At 31.8% G+C, this 20,362-nt stretch overlaps 1 protein-coding gene across 7 annotated transcripts in view; it reads right to left on the bottom strand.

Moving 5' to 3' along the window:
• Positions 1–387: 387 nt before the first annotated feature.
• Positions 388–20,362, bottom strand: part of LOC115885866 — a 32,512-nt gene continuing 12,537 nt past the window's right edge. For 6 of the 7 annotated variants that reach the window (XM_030904899.1, XM_030904921.1, XM_030904912.1 and 3 more), the window contains 14 exons: positions 16,991–17,238; positions 16,707–16,930; positions 15,995–16,119; positions 15,837–15,934; positions 14,897–14,996; positions 13,714–13,802; positions 12,120–12,364; positions 8,063–8,227; positions 4,796–5,032; positions 4,491–4,723; positions 4,222–4,405; positions 1,905–2,124; positions 1,081–1,261; positions 388–1,028 (listed from right to left, as the gene is read on the bottom strand). In XM_030904899.1, the coding sequence (XP_030760759.1) occupies positions 634–1,028; positions 1,081–1,261; positions 1,905–2,124; positions 4,222–4,405; positions 4,491–4,723; positions 4,796–5,032; positions 8,063–8,227; positions 12,120–12,364; positions 13,714–13,802; positions 14,897–14,996; positions 15,837–15,934; positions 15,995–16,119; positions 16,707–16,930; positions 16,991–17,238 (2,744 nt within the window). In that variant the 3' untranslated portion in view covers positions 388–633. The remainder of the gene's footprint in view (positions 1,029–1,080; positions 1,262–1,904; positions 2,125–4,221; positions 4,406–4,490; positions 4,724–4,795; positions 5,033–8,062; positions 8,228–12,119; positions 12,365–13,713; positions 13,803–14,896; positions 14,997–15,836; positions 15,935–15,994; positions 16,120–16,706; positions 16,931–16,990; positions 17,239–20,362) is intronic. The other variant, XM_030904906.1, reaches the window with a different exon arrangement.

The raw sequence follows: 20,362 nt of genomic DNA, 5'->3' as shown, positions 1-20,362 counted from the left end.
GCAACATTGAATAATTTTATAACATTGGCAATGCTGGATCATTACCTATTGGCAAAACTGGGATTGTTGCACTGACTGAATCATTTTTAAACTATACTATTGGGAACACTGGGTGAGGTTATTAAAAATTGAAAATAATCGATTTCGATAATTTTTATCGACTTTATTAGTACACCATTTTTATACAATCGAGGGAAAAAAAACAAATCAAGTCTATACAAATAAAATTATCCAAAAACCAGCGTTTCTGGAAATAATTATATAATGGGTAGGTACTCCAAAAAAGATTTATATGCTAATCTGATAATTAGCCATATACATTATCATAAAGAAATATCGAAAAAATTAAAAACATCTAAAAAGCTAAACTAAAATAACTAAACTTTATATCAAAATGGCGCGACCGTTTATTCAACCATGTCATATAATATTCACCAAATATATATTTAATAATTTATCTCCAGTTAATATTAACTTTCAGAGAATAAAAACCAATATTAACAAATTAACAAAAATAACAGCACTTTTATTAAAACTAGTCCAGTTGATTTCTATGATCTCAAATACAGTTAATAAAAGGACCTTTTTTACTTAATAAATATTAAAATATCACTTTCACTGTGTGTCAATAGTTTAATTATCCAATTTAGCCTTTTTGGATTCGGACATATCAGAAGTTGGTTTATGTCTATTTATACGTTTGGCCTTTAAGTAGCTTAACGTGTCCTTATTTGACGGTCTAGGAATTTCACTCACAGACGGTCTTAACTGCATCACTGTTGAAGTAATTTCACTTTTGTCACTAACACTCTCTCTTGAAGGTTTTTCTTCTTGCGGCGGCATGTCTTCTTTGCAATTCTCATCGGAAGCACAATTCTGTTCATTGTCTGAACTGGCATCTCCATTTTCAGCTGACACTACACTATTATTCAGGATTTCTGAGTCATCAATGTCAGTAAACATATCTTCTTGTGCTTCATCTCCAGTTTCATGATCTTCACTGTCAGGTAATTTTTCAATTATTTTTCCTGAAAACAATAAAAATAAAATATCCCTTAATATTTTGTTTTTCCATCTTACCATTTAATGTGGGCAATGCAATCTCTGGTAAAATTTTAGCTATTTTAACTTTGCTTATTCCATCTTCTTCCATTAACGATTTGATCAGGTTACAAATATCTTCTCTTTTCTTGGTTACTATAATCTCTTCAAACCAATTTTCAACTCCTTTGATAGGAATATAAAAATTCTTGATTGGGTCCTAAAGTAAATTAATTACTCAATATGGTTATTCGTTATTTAAAAATTGTCCAACAAAATAATACATGACACGTAGGAATGACAGTTACGCTACTTTAATTTAAAGGTATAAAGTCTATCCAAAGAATCAGGAAAGATTTCAACAGACAACATCCAAACAATTATTGGATAAAAATTGACAGACCCAATTCACTTTCATGTATCCTCTTGTTGGACAGACTATATAGCCGCTTCAGAAGAATACCGACGCATCTGTTAAATAATTCTATTTTACATGAGGCGAAAATCTAAATTTTAAAATTGAAAAAAAAAACGTAATACCGTAAAATAAAGTTCAATTGTTAGGGAAATAGTCATGTTTCCTTAATTATTGCACTTTGTTTTAGATTATTATGGCCAATTTTAATTTTAGTTTTTTGGCCTTTCTTGTAACATTTTACAGCTGTCTTTGTTCTTCCAGAGAGTCTGTCCAACAATAGAATCCTGAAAAGTGACAGTTATTGTCTGTCACTTAATTGAAAGGTACACAGTTTTATTTTCTGTCTTTGTATTCTTGGATATCGTCTGTCGACAGACATAGATTTTGTGGCTGTCATAAGCTCAAATCATGTATTATCTGGCTGGACACATCCTAGTCAAACTACCTTGAAAAACTGTTCGACATATTGCAAAAGATACAATCCGCAGTCGGTAAAATTGGTCTGCTGAGGAACTTTAACCGATGCTCCTTTAATGACGTCCCTATTATATATCCGTTCCGTTTCCATTTTGTTTTTGTATTCCACAGTAAGATAATCTCGCAGGGTGGCGACGACTCGAGAACGGCTCGGACCGGCGAGAGAGTCAAATATTAGTATACAGGGTCTGCAAAAAAGTAATTTAGTGGATTAAAAGACATATATGAATCTTATAACATTCAATATTATATAGATAACCATATAACGGAAAGAGTATTGCCTTTTACGCCGTTTTTTACATACAGTACTCATATTTCTAAGAAAAAATTATAAAAAATATCCTCCAACTAATTTTATTAATGTTGGCCAAATTGATATATTAACTATTAGGCAAGTGGCAACACTGACCTTCAAGGCCATGACTGCTTTTTAAAATATACAGTGGGATCAATTATAAAAGATATTCAACATGAAAAAATAACTGACAATTTGTATATTATAAAATCTCAAATACAAAAATTCTCAATCAATTTCAGACTTTTAATGCTAGTGTAGGTTTTTATTGTTAAAATCATGTAGCTAAAAAATAAAATTAAAAAATTGTTCCGTTATCTTTTAGATAAGTGGCAACACTGATAATCAAGGTCATAGTTGTTTTCACAAATCTAAACTGAAATAAACATAAAAAATATGCGACTTTAAAATAACCGAGTTATTTTCATAAATTATATTAAAAACAATAAACAATACAAAAGAAACTCATAGTTTATACAATGTTAAATATTCTAGTTATTTTAAAAGTGTGACTGAATCTGAATAATATCAAATGCTTCTTTATTAATCTGAAATATTTTAGTAATCACTCTTTAAATTCATGATGTTAAAAAACAGAATAAAACAAATGACTATCGATTATTAAAGTAATGTTGGTCAAACTGCTGCATTAACTTTCGTACGAGTGGCAACACTGGTATTCAAGGTCATCGCTACGCAAAAAAATATATAGTGGGATCAATTAAAAAGACATGTGACCTTGAAAACTAAATTATGTAATATAAAATTCACAGCCGATTTGAACTGGTGTGAACAAAAATTCAAAAGTCTTTGATACATTATACACTAAAAAGTACTACAGGGCACATGTCTTTTGAAATTGATCCCACAAAAATTTACTGAATTTAAAATGTTGGCCAAACTGCTGTATTCATTAACTTTCGAAAAAGTGGCAACACTGGCATTCAAGGTCACTGCTGCTTCAATAAAATATACAGTGGGATCAATTCGAAAAAACATGTGACTTTCCATATGAAATTTTTATACAATATAAAATTCATAGTAAAAAGCTAATTTTGATAAGTACTATGAACAAAAATTCAAAAGTGATCAATACATCACATCAAAAAGTACTTTAGAGTCACATGTCTTTTGTTGAAATTGATCCCACTAGATTTACTTAATGTAAAATATTTCTGTTATTAATCTAGAATATTTTAAAGTTTATTTTTTAAATTTATGTTAAAAAATAAAATAAAACAATGATTCATAAAATTGTTGGCGAAACTGCTGCATTAAGTTTTGAAAATGTGGCAACACTGACGTTGAAGGTCATCGCTGCATTCAAGAAATAAAAAAGGCACGTGACATAATAAAAAGCTAATTTTGATAAGGACTGTGTGAACAAAAATGCAAAAATACACTACATTATACACTAAAAAGTACTTCAAGGTCACATGTATTTTGAAACTGATCCCACGTGTTCTATTGATCAGTAAGTTACTAAATATGACGTATAATCAGCAAAATTTTTATCTTGGTGTATCCAATTCTACAAACAGTTGCTATATTTAGTTCTATTGTCAGGGGATTGTATGAAAAAAGTCACAGTATATTTAAATTCTCCTAAACACTAATTTTAAGTAAAAATCCCAATGTTTACTTAAAATAATGAGAATTTTGTTCTAGGAAAATCTGACTGACAAAAATAAATTTGAATTTTTGGATTCAAAAATGATTTTAATAACTTTTTCACTTCATGATTAATAATTTGAACATACTAAATTCTATATGAAACTCATTTCCCATGATTCTGACAATAAAAACAGCAAATACCAAGTAGCAAACTCGGGCAATTTTAAATGTTGTCTATTTTGAGAATAAATAAATAAGTAGTATCCTTAGCTATTTTCATATATTTATCAATCCTGCACCAAAGATGCTGTTTGTAGATTGATTTTAATGCAAGCTGCAGTGAAATATGGTAATATTACACAAGAATTAAACTTACTGTTTAATAGGGGGCCTAGACTCCTTTTTTGATCTAGGTGTTGATACCACTGGTGCAATAACAGGTGGAGTTATGGCAGACTCCTCAGAATCATCTGATTCTAAATCCGAGTCTTCACTTTCAGCCTCATCTTTATCACTTAACATAAGTTCGTCGCACGGAGCAGGCTTCTCCTTCTTAACTTCTGCAAGGTACAGAATGATGGTAAAACGAAAATAAAATATTAAAATAGACAATATATTGTGAGGATCCTCCCTAGAATTACTTACTTTTTACTCTTTTAGGTTTTGGTTCAGGATTATATGGTTTTCCATCGAATGTTTGAGGTCCATTCTGTCCTGGAAAGCATATGATTGCCAGGAACCAATGAGCATTTTCGTTAATAGGGACTACAATGTAGTCTTTCTCAAAGAGGTTTATTTTCTTTGTCCAATTTTTAACCCTACAATGTCTTTTTTCTGCTGCTGATAAAGTGGGATCGACTTCATAAGGATGTGATTTCCTGAAAACATATATTCAATTTAGTTTGTTGGTTTTCAACATTAATGTAGAATGAAATGAATTTCTTACGTACCTGGCAGCTTTTGTAGGTTTTGTTGTCAATCTCTTATAGAAGAAAGTCGAGAATATGTGAACTTTTTCTTGTTCTTCGCTAGGCAGGTTTTCCCATAAATATTTCAAATAAAAATCTATTATTTTGTCGTTAAGAAATTGGTCTACAGCCAGGCACACATAATCTTCCGTATTGATACTTAATCTTCCCTGACCTTCTTTTGGGTAGAGCAGTATTTGTTTTATTTCGCTAAATGACCTTAAAACAAATGTTTATGTAAAAATGATAAACAAAAACAATTTTCAATATAAAAAACTTACTGATGCCCATTTTTATGGGCATAGACAACGCGCATTTTAGAAAAATCACATAAAATTTCAAACACATTTCCATAACCTCTAAAACTTGTTTGAAAAATTTGAAAGCGTCTGTCAATAGCGTTTATTTTGGTAACAGTGCGCGCTTCCGCCAACGTGCCTGCGTCAGTGTTACCAATTGTTAAAATTGAAATTATATGATCCAAAATTTCATATACTTCGATATATTTTTGGTTAATAAATGAAAAAGAATCATATTTGGTTAATATTTAAGATTCATATACCTTATCTCATACGCCTTATCTATACATAAGCGTCGGCTCTTTTTTAACCTTCATTTTTTTACTTTAATATACACTGAGAAAAATTATCTCTTATATTATTTCTTTTTGTATGGCTCTTATTTTCTTGTAAACTTTTATTTTCTACTAAATTTAGAAAATACAAGTTCAAAAAATTAAAAATATTTTAAAGCATTTTTAAGAGGCTGTAGTTATTGGCGACTTTTACGATTTGATTTAAAATACAAATAAAAAATGTAAAAATAATAAATAAAATGAAGAGAAGGCATTTTTCTTCCTTCCCAACCTACAATTTCAATTATTTAGGTAGGTATACATTTTGATTTGTACACAAAAAAATGTATATCAATCAAACGTTAAGTAGGTATAAGGATATAAATTAAATTTTTACAATAATCTTAAACATAAAACGAAGTTTTTAGGAGCTTTGCTAATTCAGAAATCTTGTTATTTATTGCTTTTCAAGAAATGATTTTTACACGTTCATCTCGTATCAACTAATAAAAATTTTACAATTATTGATGTCGTAAAAAATATTATAGCCTAAAATTAGAAACTTGTATCGCTTCTGTATAGTTAGGCAACAGGAAAACGTTCCTCATTCGACGCTACGTTACAGACCAGTAAACAGGGCAAATTTTCGGCCGGCTATAAACATGTTATACGGTATGATCCATGGCACAAAATAGAAATCAACCAGAAGGTTGACTCCCAAAATGCGCGCGAAACGGTGGCTAACCTAAAAATTCCATTATGAGCGGGTAACATCTGTCAATGTAGCGGCGTTATCGGTTTAGTCAGGGCAGGTCAGGATTTAGTTGAATTCTGACTATCGCAGAAGACAGCAGCTGTTCGTAGCGTCGAGTCCATTGAGTTATCTATACAAACTTTACCTTTCGAAATAACGTATTACGCTCAGTCTGTAATCACATATCAGATAATAAAAATACTTATTCAATATAACTCTGACAACAGCCTGTGAAAGCGTTTTAATCCGGCCCTGAGAGTTACCCGCTGCTAATATGGCGTCGCGATTCGTGAAACGTCATCAAATTCGGCTGAGTCGGCGTTCTGGTTGATTTCTATTTTGTGATCCATGGTACAAAGAATACAAGGTATGATCGATAGCGGCTCCAATTTCGTTCAGTTCGCGCATACCACCTGTGACATCACCAGGAAAATAATGAATAAATAAAAAATAAAGAAAGTTGACAGGAGATCTGCATTTTTTGGGGTTATGGTTAAGAATTGTTTATTTTTCAGTTCCAAAAATATATTTAAAAATAATTATCTATTAACATGGATTTGGACGATAATAATAGGTAAGAATACTAAATTTATTTCTATATTTGGTATGAAATTGTTTATTAGGTTTTTAGTTTGCGATGTTTATGGTAAATAATTTTCATGTTCATTGCCTCTGAATTCACATGAGGACAGAGATGAGGATATCTATGGAAAAGTAACCACAAGAGGAATTGTTACATCATTTAAATAATGTTGGGAAGTTGAAGTTTCCCATCGAAAAGTAGAAAATGCCAATGCAGATGAATGTATTGTAATTGTGATAGAGGTAATTCCAAGGGTGAAGTCTATTATAATTAGTGACCTGTGCTTTTCTTTTTATATGCAGATGTTTCAGGTTTTGAGAATAAATCGGTTGAACGAAACCCAAAATTTAGAGGAAGTATTTGCATACCCAGAATATGACCATCAAGGATTATATAGCTCAAATTTCCTTTAATGGTAGGCAATTATTCAATGCAAATTAACTTTTTAAGTGACTGAAATATTAAATAGTTTACAATATGGTATATCACTAAAAATATATTACTTTTAGGTACAATTAGTGCCCGATACATTTCAAAAAGTAGAATATTATTTTATATTAAATGAAGTGTTGTACCAACAATCAATTTATATTAATACCGGAGATTAAAAAATAACAGAATAAATAGTTCTTTTTTTATACTACAAAAATAAACTATAGAATACAACAGTATTTAAAAAATAAATAAAAAGTTATGTCCCGGCCGAGATTCGAACTCAAGTCTCTCGCTTCCTATCCCGACTACGCACTGCTCCACAGTAACTTGCTTAGCGATAATTCAATGACGGTATATAAACAAAAAAACAGGTTTATAACAATATCTTGACGATTCGAACTGAAGAGTGCTGACCAATAGCGCCAGTTATCACCTGTGACGTAGCGACCAACCTGCGCAATATCATACCTTGTATTCTTTGTACCATGGGTATGATCGAGAAAAAAACGGCGTCCAGTTGGCTTATAAGTGACGATCGATGACGTCCTATATACATTTACACATCATTTACATACAAAATGACAGCGATCTTCATTTCCAAGCCTTCTGCGACACCATTTTTTTCGATTGCCGCATTTATTCATTAGGCCGTTTTAATTTGCAAATTACAGTATGTAGTGTTAACAGTTACTTTGCAATATGTATAAGTGTGACCAGAAAGAAAAATTACGTGTTCTGAATATTTATTTGTTCTCAATTTTTTTCTTCATGTTGTTCCAAATGTTCACCTGACTCATATAAGGACGCAAATCTACTACACTAGTAATAACGTAACAGGAGAAATAATTTTTCTATAAACAACTCACTGTATGTAAATATCAAAAGATTTAAAATGGTACTTACATAAATCCGCCCGAGGATCCATCCTTGGGGCACGTTTTAATTAGAATGTCGTTAGCTTCCTTCGCATTTATATCCTCCATCAGACTATTCGGTGCGGCACTGTATATTTCCTGAAACGCAAACCGGTGCTCGTCGCTTAAATCTTCCGGTAACAAAGTCACTTTCCTGAAAAATATATATTTAACATCGCAAAAAGGTATAAAAAGTTGATCGGTAAGAGTTCTTTCACATAAAAGCCACTTGTGTCCGACACAAGTGTCCACTACCGGTGTTCAGATTTAGCAAAGCATTGTTTAAAATCTACATATACACATGAACTACTTTGCGGACCACGCTGCTTTTAGTGGCATATCAGTTACTGTCTAGTGTCTCGCCCTCGCTACAGGCACAACCACAGGACGCTGTTTTAGTTTTAGCAGTACATTATAGTGATGGGAATACCGGTTCCACATTAGTCCCGTTAAAATAGCGACCGTTCCAGAGAAATACCGCGATTTTGTAACCGAGGCCGGCTTCCAGTGTCGCTGTTCCCGCTTATACGGTATTTCTGGTTACTGTACCTATTTACTCCTCTCCCTGCCGTTATCTCTGTGTCCGTGCAAATTCATAAACAATAACAATTCACAAACCCCCCAAATTTGTAAACAATAAACAACATGCAGATGGCTAAAAGAATTTCGTTATGTTAGCTTTTAATTCTGAAAATAAAACTATTACATAAAAAATGTAAAATAATATAATTTATTGGTATTCAATACTTTTTGTTCGCCATCTTTTCTAATTTAGATTTATATTCTTCTGATACACGTTTATAACCGTTAGAATTTAAATTAAAATACACACATTTGTAAGATATTCCAGCAGTTGCGCGACCACTCGCACTGGAGCGAAATACGTCGCGGTATAGGTCGGTTCCAGTTACATCTCTTCGCAACAGACGAAGCGGTCGAGATCGCGCGACACTACGTACTTACCAGTTCCAGTTACTACTGTTCGCGACCGACGAAATCGCGACCCTAGAAGCGCGACGGCTGCAGCGAAATACGGCCATATGCGGTTACTGCGGTTCGAGCTAACTCCAAGAGCAATTATAAATAATTTATAGTTTTGTCGTTATTATGATCGTCATTCTTCAGTAACAGGTTCGTGATTCGTTGTGGAGCGTGACATGACCAGGGGGGTGACAGTGAAATAGGAAAATTGGAAACAGTCATTAGTCTGATTTGGATCTTTTTATTTTTTTTTGAAGAGAAATGACTACTAAGTATTTAATTTTAGTCCCAAATTTAATTTTTCCAAGAATTCAAGATGGCGGCTTATATATAATACTAAATACAGTATTTCCAAAAAAGTATTTCCTAATTACATGGACGATTTTTACCAACTTACTTGTGAGATATTTCTTATACTTTTAACTTTGACCACTAACTAATTAGATTTCATTCGTCATATTTATTTTTTAGTAGAAAAATTGCCTGACATTAGCTATCAGTTAAAAAACATACAAGGTTGTTCACGCTATTCGACACAGAGTGTTGTAGCCAAATGATTAGATTTGTGGAAATTATGAGTGATGGGATTGTAGATGGACCACTAAAGCTACACTTTAAAATGATTTACAAAACGTACAGAGTATCCTAAATAAATAAAAATATCAAAGTTGTATTTTTTTAAATGGAACACCATGTTTATTATTTATTTAAGTATTACATTTTTAGTTTTTACGATTAAAATAAACGTAATTTAATTAAAGTTTACCGCACTTTAATCTTTCCGTTTTTGAAATATTTATGATTTTGTGAAAAAACACTAACAATTTTAATGCTTTATTTCTCTAGGGATATTTCCGTTTTTAAAACCAAATATTATACCGAAGTATTTGTATTTACTAGATTTCGTGTTGCAATAATAAAAATAACACTACCTCATACAAAGTGTCTATAAATTTATTTAAATAATTATTAGCTTTAAACGGCACAATAACTGGTTTAATTTAAATGGACCTGTACATACCCTGTATATTTTAAGTGAACCAGATGAAGATACTATATGCAAAATCTTATGCTATATCCAATTATGTACAGAAAAATTGGGGGTGCAATTTAAAAAAAAACTTAAAGCTTTATCATAACTTTTTTGGGACACCCTGTATACAACAAAATATTTTTTCGGAGTAAGTTAGAAATTTTGCATAATTGCTGAATGTCCAGCAGATTGCATTGGGTCGATCCACTGTGCGACGTTACAAAAAAATACCGCTCCAAAATCGCGTTACTCAAATACCGACACATCACTAGACCATTGCTTTAATTTGAGACATACACATCGGCCATATTTTGTGTCGTGTCGTTGGTTTGGTATCAATTATTTTCAAGGAAAGTTAGTTTATTATTTAACTATTAATTATGGAAAGAATTCTAGTGCCCGATGGCGTAGAGGTACAGGCTCTCGTCTATCAATCTCAAGGTAGTGGGTTCGAATCCTACACCCGGCATTTCATCAGCCGACTATTTTTATTAAAATAAAAATAGTTAGGGTACCTAGGTCGACTCAGCCTTAAATGAGTACTTGGGATTCACAATCCTGAGGTAATAATAGGCGGTTGAAGCGTAGTGCTAGCTACATTACCTTCCTTGCATACTGAACGGCTCTAGCATGGCAAGCTGTACCTTGCTACTCCCAAGGCGTTAAACGCTATATACGGGAGCTATTATTCTTATTATTATTATAAGAATTCTTGATCGTAATATTGAGTATTTTATAACTGCCATTGAAGGAGAACCAAATATTTGAAACATTAAATTAGAAGATTATAGCAACAAAATTATAAAATAGGCTTTTTTGATATCTCTCGGCTAATAATGGGTGTATCTAATATAATTGATTGTCTCCTTTTCGTTACCGTTGAATCATTAACAATACAATCAGTAACGTCACTTCACACCCATTTATAAACTATAGGTGGGTGGTTAGGTTGTAGATATTGACAGAGTAAGTAGATCGCCGAGTAGTGACAGAAACCGTCGGCTCTTTTGATGTGGTGGGACCAAATTTTCTTTCTCTCTCTTTTGTCGTGTTTAACAGATAGACTACGTATTTAACTGTTCAACTTATGAAGTGGTCCTATAAACATGGTATACACTGCTCATAATTTGAAGTGGAATTAATTATAAAGTTTTATACATATTTTTTTTGTTTTATTTTATCCTTATTTCTAAATTTGGATGTATAAAATATCTTACAGCTAATAAATAATTAAAAAAACGATTCGTTGCCTGAGGCATACTTGAAATAAAGTATATAGAGATATTTGATAAATGGCAACAGTGGCAACTTCGCTTCTTCATATGACAGATACAGTACATCTGCTGGATCTGTGTCTATGAAAGGAATGCGGACAAAAAACATTTAAATAAACAGCAATATATTTTATACGTCGATTTGACGAGTGCGTCACCGCAAATCGCTCCACCCACTCATTTTATTGGCTACTTGCAAATTTGTTGAATTTTTATTGATGGGACGCGTCGTCTATTTTTTTACAAAAAACATCGAGAGAATATCGTTTCCCCTCTCACGGATACCTCGTAGCTACAGAACGGACAGACGTACTGTAAACTATCTGATTCTTATTTCGCAGAAGAAAATTGAAAACGGGACTGTCGCTACTCGTCGGTTTACTTACTCTGATATTGACATCAAATTTCTCATGTCAAAAAACTCCCATAAACCAATTTTCATCCAAATATTGGCGTTACTTTATAAATTATTTGGAAAAAATCGAAATAAAAATAAAACTTCTACACCCTGTATATCCGAAACTAAGCATTTTAGGATATACATTTATACAAACTTTTTTACTTATTTTTATCTCCAGAATATGCTGCTGAAGTTTCCAGAATACAGTTCGGACCACCCTGTATACGCAATTTTCTCGATTTAATTTAGTGTTCTGATTTGTGTTAACCATCGGTGATCAATGAGCGCAACTAATAAGCCACCGGTAGGGGACACTGGTGTCGGACATAAGTAGCTGTGAAAGATCCCTAAGACATACCGATATGAATCTTCTTTTTCCTCGATAGGATCGTAATAGATGCCTGACTCCTTTGTTAAATTTAGCGCTTCGCAAATATCGGGTGCCACGTGGGCATTCAAATAATAGAAAACTACCGGTAGGGCCTTATTGAAACAGACTAATACTTTAACCACGTCTCCTCGATCAATCCGAATCGCTTTAATTTCAGTCTTGCTGTCAAAGACAGGTGCTTTAATTATGATACATTTGGAGTCGATAATAACCTGGAAATAATAATTATAAATTTGATTAGTTTGAATTATTGTTATACAATGGACGTAATGATTTAGTCAGGTTTAAACACAGCTAAGATTTCACTTTTAAAACATTTCATAATTATAAATTGTACATTATCACAATATTTTCTTGATCTGTAAATATCATACTTTTAAAATGTATTGTCAGTGTCAGTTTAAAATGTATTGTCATTCAAGTGTCATGGTAATAATTGTAGGTATTTTGAAATTATTTTTCATTAAGAGTTTTTTAGGATATAATAAAATTTAGATACAAATCTCAATGTTTTATGTTAACAAGAGTTCGAAGTGTATATTCTTTTCAAAATACACTTCTCTTTGACACCCTGCATCTCTCATTCTCTAGATACGAATGCTGAGTGAAATTTATAAAATAAGCGTTATAGTTTATACAATATATAAAATACAGCTTATTTGATTTCAATTACGATATTGAAGAATTGAAAGAAATATATACCGGGTGCGTCTCAAAAATGGCTCACCCGTATAACTTTTTTTTTCAGATAAAAAAAACGAGATTTGGTATGTTAATATATGACATAAATTAGGATTGATTGACGTATTCAATTGTGACCGAAAACAACTGAATACATCAATCAATCCTAATTTATATCATATACTAACATACCAAATCTCGTTTTTTTTAACTGAAAAAATAAAAAAGTTATAGGAGTGAGCCACTTTTGAGACGCACCCGGTGTACAAAGCTTGAGAAGAATATTCTTATAAATATCTATAATTAATTAGTATACAACTACGTACACTATTATGTTATCGATCACTGTTTTTGCTATATTAATCTGATCATCGAAACTGCGTGGTTTGGATTTCAACGTGTAAAACAGTGATGTAGACAGCTCAATGGAAAACAAAATGTATTAAAAAGAGATAAAAGTTGGATTGATACATTTCTTCTATGCGGTATTGCCGGATTTTGCATCAAAATTTCAAACCACACAAGTAGGTGTTTATGAAAAATGTTGCATCTAGAGTTGGAACTTTATTTTTAACAATTAGTTAGTCACTTTACTACAGCTGTAATAGATTATATTTAGTTTAGAGATAATATATTATCTTCATTTAAGTAGTGACAGTAGTATACATGAAAGTTTTTAAAATAGTTTATTTTTTTCTATACACATTTTCTTACAAACGTAAAAACTGGCAACACTGTATGCCGCTTTTTATTTTGTCTCTCTGTCTTTTAACTGGTCATTTAGATTTATCTCTGTTGCATGCATTAAAAATTAAAATACAGGCCACGCAGATGAAATGACCAGACCTAATATGTTAATTAAATACTAAAATAAACTTACGTCTTCAGCTGGATAAAAACGATATGATCCAATCCTAACAGTACGACATTTCAGCGTCATTCTGATTATTTTGGAAGGTTCAGCAATAACTACGAAGTAAGAGAATACTCAATTGAATTAAATATAATTTATCAATTTTTAGTTTATAGTATTAAATAATAAAATAGGGCAAATTTAAAATTGAAACTATAAGTTAGTATCTCATATTCTGAACATCGTTCAATTTCCTACAAAAATATGTATTGACGTGTAAAACGACACGCTGATTTGTTAGAAAGCAATAAAATCCAAAAAAAAATTCCCGTTTTATAAATGGGAAATAGAAAATTACAATGAGACACCTCTTAAGAGTCCATTTCACTAGTCCGGACAAGTAGCAAAATAAGCTTTCAGCATTTAACGTTTTATGTAAAACTGGCTAGGTATTTTTACACAAATGAAGATGGAAATCTACATATATAAAATGCTAATGTTTATCTGTGTCGTCTCTACTGAAGTAACGACTTCCTCTAAAAAGTTGCCTTTTTTACTAAAAGATAGCTAATTGGCTCTTCTAAAAACTGTCGTCGCCGGATTTTTTGTTTTTCATTTAATTAAAAAAAAATAAAAAGTATTTTTCCCTGATATCGTGGCGCATGCGCCAGGCTTCAACTAGTTAAAGATAAAGGATTATACTATATCCGTATTGTAGCACATTTTTAGACAACTTCTTTATTTTTTAAGATTTTGATGGTCAAACATCAACTAAATATTCCTTATGTTTGGACTAAATTTTCTCGAAAATAAAGACATAAAAATAAAATTCCGTTACAATACGGAAATAAATTGAAGTTTTGTGATTACAGTGATATATAATTTATATGGTTTTGTAATTTGAAGCTCTGCAAAACTTAATTAAAGCACGTTTGTTTGTAATGTTGGATGTGGCTTAACACGACAGGATCGGGCTAAGCCTTAAGCAGATTTCTGAAATATAATATTATATTTCCTTCGGCCACACACCCGCTTTACTCGATCCCTGAGAGCGATCCGAACAGTACAGCGATTAGACTCTTAATTTTAATATTAAGAGCTCAAATTTTACCAGAATGTTTTTCATCGTGAACGATATTTTCCCGGTAAATAAAGTAAAAACAGTTTTTTTGGTGCACCCTATTGCAGCCCTAGCTTTATAAACCCTTACCTTTCCTGACGTGTTTCTTAACTTCGTTCAAAGACGGTTCTTTTGTAACTGGGCTAATGGTAACAGATGCTCCAAGGCTTTTCAGTAACTGTTCGCTAACCTAAAATAAATATTTATTAAAAAAAAATCTTTCTGTCCCCTGTCTCACGTAAAAGCTTAAGTAACAAATCTAAATAACGAGTTACGCAACTTGAGACTACCTTACAGGCACAACTTTTATCTCCCCAACTATTGTAAAGTACGTCTACTGAATCTGTGTCTATGAAAGAAATTTTAAGAATGCAGACGCAATATTGGAGTATGATCAATTTACTACAAAACACATTTAAATAAAAAGCAATATTTCTTAGATAGCTGCCAATATACACGCGGCAAAGAGACCACGTGGCCTTGACGAGTATGTCACCACGAAACACACTCATTATACTAGTTACTTGCAAATTTGTTGTTTTTTACTGACGGGACGCCTCGTCCAATTTTTTACAAGAATAATCGATTAAAACGGTAGTAGACCGAGCTTGGAGAACAGTGCAGTCGTTATCGGTAAAACAGTTGCGTTATTTTAGTAACTTTTTATCGTTTTTCTCCTTATTTTTTAATTTCTATAAAGATTATGTCTCATTTACGTGGAAGAACGTTGAAAAAAAAATGATTTGGTATTTTTAAAATTTTTATATAAGATTTAATGTTATTTAAAATATTTAGAGCACGCCCATGAATAGCTTGCTAACAGAGAAGTTAGCTACAGAACGGATCGACGTACTGTACGTGTATCTCTCAAGATACCACGGGAGTGATACGGCAAGATACCATGGCAGTGAATTTGGATTCGTCATATCTTACAAAAGTTACAAGTTTAATACAGATAATTTTTAGTAGTAAGTAATTTTTTAATTGTAAGTGAGATAGGGGACAATTTATTTATTTCATTAGATCGTACCGATTTGGGACTTTTCTTTTCATCGTCTTCTTCATCAGAACTAATAACAACAGATTCTTCCATGGACTGCTTGGATTTGGTAACTTTTCTCTTCAACCCTGCAAGTATTTCTGTTAGAAATTTTGTGCTTTGCGCATTTCAGAAATTCGTATTATTACTTTTACCTGTGATTTGAGAACTGCTCGAACTTTTAGGTAACTCTTTAGTACTGTCGGGACTAGACATTTTGGATTTAATCGGGGCGTCGATTGATCTTACATTGTCAGGAAGCTTTCTAGAGCACCTAAAAAAATAAGAAGTGTTTACTAAAGTATTGCTGCTTTGTTATTCTGAAATGACTAAAAAACTTTTAAAAATTGTGTGTGTGCCCTATGTGCACATATTTGAAGTGAAACAGCTATTAAATTGGGGGATTTTAAGGATATGTTCGAAAAACTATTGTTTGAAAAAGTAATAATTTAAAAAAAAATATTTTTTACGTGTAACAAATAGTTTTTTACAGGTAAAAAATGTTTTTTTTGCGTGTAAAAATAGTTTTTTACATGTACACATATCATGCACAATCATACCGAAAAGTATTTAAATAAGCGTCTTTTTTTAAGTAATTATTATATTTAAATTTTATTTACACAAGTCGTGATAATTGCGGAGAAGTGGCATTTCGACATAATTCCGGAAAAAACCGAACCGCTCCAAAATTATCAAAAAATTTTTGATCGCGCCCGCTGCAAAAACAACGCCAAAGAGTATTTACATTGTCCTTATGGACACTTTCAAATCTAAACATACTTTTTTTATAGTTGAAATCTTCCTTGGCTTGTTGGACAGACGTTAGACAATATAGTTTGTGTGGTCAGCAAGAATATTTACCTTCTGCATCTGTTAAAGTCTTCACCAGTGTATCCACAATAGGAACACACAGCTAGCTTGCCAGGAATCAACTTAGGCAACTCTTTTGGAGGTTCGGGCGTCGGCGGTTTCGGTGGTTCTTGTGAACTTTGGGATTCATTATTGATATTCAAACCCGTTTGATTCGATGAATGCGGAGGTGTTTGCTGTGTAGAATCTGGTTCACAAGTGTCCGTCGAATCATCCTAATAAAAATCAATGTTGATTCAATCAATATTTATCCTTGTACAAAATAAATAACGTACTTCGTTGGATGTCTGTGGAAAATTGGCTATGTTTCCCACGGTAACGATATAGTTGATTCCGTTGGTATTTGCCTCTGTAACTTGAATGTTGGTGTCTGAAGTGAAGGGTACGCTGACTTGCTCCAACACTTCCTGTATAGTACAAGCTTCCCTTGGTAAAGTAAAAGTGATGAGTCGCTGCTCGCCGTTTTCGAGAAGTATTAACATTCTAATGGAATCGGAAAACTCTTCAGCGATAGGTGTCTTATCTGTAACAAAACATTACAATTTTAATTATCAGTAAATAGAAAACGTAAAAGTTTATAAATATTGTAAGGATTATTTATATTTTACAGCTGTTATTCACACTCCCGAAGCGCTAAAGGTGATTTGAATATTAATAAAATTTGCTACATCCACTGATGGGCATAATTTGTACGTAGTCTCTTTATATTGTTCAATAGATATTTTATTGAGTATCTTTAATTTTAAGTGTATATACTCTACAGTCAAATGTTTAATTGATTTCTTTATTTTTACTTTTCGAGGAGTATGCGCGGTAACGATTCCCTTCTTTTAAATTTTCCTTTTGCCCTTCAGAAACATTCGTGTACTGAAATGAGCGCCACATTGCGGACAAATCCGGTCTACCGCAAGTCTTAAGCCATACTTTTGCTCTGAAAGATGAATTCAATTGATTTACTACATATGTTTAAGAATTTCTAATATATGTATTTGTATAGACGAGCATTTTTGTGTGGGACAGGCCTTTATATTTTAACATAACTATAGCAAGTTAATACCTTAACTTTACACAACACTATAGAAATTAAAAATTATAATTAAACTAAATTTTAATACATATTACGATTACGGCAGAGCGAAATAAAACAGTTTTCAGTACAAGAGCCCGATTTATTCTGTCTCTTACTCTAAATTATTTAGTTAAGATCCAAACGGCTAACAGATTTCTTATTTACCGGATCGAAGACTAAACATATTAAGGGTTTAATCATGATGGGTTTAATAATGTAAGACCTAATACAATGAAATGTTATATTTTATAGGCTTAACCAAAACCCAGTATTTTTTTCAGAAGTATAAAAATGAGTTAAGAATATTATTTACTGAATAATCGAAATACCAGCATAACAGTACAGTAACTTTTTTTAATACGACCCAATTGATTATTTTCTGGGAAATTTTTTTGATACATTTTAATCCGGCCCTGACTTGGACACTCGAATGGCGTCGTCAAGGTCAAATTTTATAGAAATTTTAAACAATAGAATCTAGGCAGAGTTAGCCTGCCGATTGTTTTATATGCCGTGATATAGTGTATCCCCTATAATGTCGCCAACTGTTCGAAAACTTTCCCCCTAAATTCAAACCAAAATTGTCCAAAATCCCCCAACTGTAATACAAGTATTTATCTCTTTCAAAAAGTATACCGCCTAAAAACCCTGTATAGATTTTTCCTCTAAATTAAGGGGAAAATCCCTTGGAAAAAACAGTTCGCAACACTGATTCCCTAATTGGAAAACTACATAGCGGAAAACAAGTAACATTATGTATAACTAGAAAAATTATGAAAAAGACATAATATCCACGCCGTAATATTTCTTATTATAATTATTATTTTGTTATTAGAGAATTACTATTGTTGAAATGGCTACACAACAATACCAATTTCATAAATAACCAAAAATATTTAAATTTGGGTAGTTTGGCAACATTGATATATTTCAGTCAATGTTGCCAACCGAAATATATTTTTACTGTTGTCAACACTGATTAAGCTAAATCAATTTTGTTTACTTAAGTTTCCGCCATTTCTCTTTGAATAAGAAGACTAAGGAAGGAGCATAATGCTATCATAATGCTATCCATGTATTCATGCATGGTGGACGGAAAAGCCACCATAAAAGCTCTCTAGGGTGGGGATCCTTGACAGTTCTGTTTGACGATTTATTTGACACATTTGAATTTGATTTGAAATTTTGTGAATTTGTCAGTCTTTACGGAGCTTATTTTATGTTATTTATTATTTATTCTACTACTGATAGTTGTATAAAGGTAGTAAATCTAGTTGGAAATTGTGGCAGAACTTAAATTAACAGTGACACTATCGCGATTTATCGAAAAAGACTCTAAAATAGTTGGTTGTGTACGTGCGGTAGATCTCGGCAAAAATTGAGTGAAATAATGGAACAACTTTTCGCTAGTAAGTGTCTATATAATATAGATACGTGTAGTAAACCGATCATTTATGAAATTCACTTAAATTAACTAAATTATATATTTTTGTTGCATTTTAGCTTTTATTTATTACTTGTCAAAGATTAGATGTCAAAGAATTTAGATACGTTAATTTGACTTGCTTCAGTAGCGTATCGGATGTTTGTGTTAATAAATACTTATTATAACATCTATTTTTATTAGAATTATGTATTTTTATAACAATTTTAATAACTACCAACATTTATTCACAACGTAAAATAAAACAACAAATTATTGAGTCTACCCCACGTCTACCCTACATCATAGTTTTACATTTTTTAAATAAAATTAGAACGACACTGATAAACCGGAATTTAAGTCGGCCATATTTGAGGCCCATCGCGGTGTACCTAAGATTTTTGATATGCTCCTTCCTTAGTCTTCTTATTCAAAGCCATTTCTGGAAAGCAGGATTTGTAAGGCAACGTAACGTAACAATATAGTTATTAATTTAATATATTTCCATTTATTATTACGATAATATCAATATGGCTAGTTTACACGCTTTTCAATGAATGAATGTTTTGGAGATATTTTTTTTATTCACGAAATATTAATTTTTTATTACTGGCGACACTGATGAAGTTGAATCGATGTTGGTAACACTTATCAGTGTTGCGAACGCTAAAGGTGGGTTCATACAGCCAAATAAAATAAAATAAGAATAAAATAAAATAAGAAATAAGGAATTCTTATTTGTGTGCGTTCATACAGTCAAATAAAATAAAATAAGAAATATATATTTGCTCATGCGCAGTACGATGAGGCTGGATAAAAGTTAACTTTTATGATTGTTTATAGTAATTTTACTATTTATAATATATTTATTTATTCGTTGCCTACTATATTATACATTTTACTTATGTGAAATTATAAAATAAATTAAATCCAAACTGAAAATATTTGTAGGTTAGAATTAAGCGTGCGCAAAGCCGTTTTCACATAAAATAAAACAAGAAGTTAAAAGATAAGACTTCTTATTTTATTTGTTATTTTATTTGGCTGTATGAACGCATGTACGGTATCCCATATAACCAACTTTCTTATTTTATTTTATTTTATTCTTATTTTATTTTATTTGGCTGTATGAACCCACCATAAATATTTTATTAA

Source organism: Sitophilus oryzae, unplaced genomic scaffold (assembly GCF_002938485.1).
Source record: "Sitophilus oryzae breed Bouriz unplaced genomic scaffold, Soryzae_2.0 scaffold_111_pilon_pilon, whole genome shotgun sequence".
Classification (NCBI taxonomy): domain Eukaryota; kingdom Metazoa; phylum Arthropoda; class Insecta; order Coleoptera; family Curculionidae; genus Sitophilus; species Sitophilus oryzae.
The sequence above is the reverse complement of the archived record's forward strand: the minus strand, read 5'-3'. Positions and strand labels throughout refer to the sequence as shown.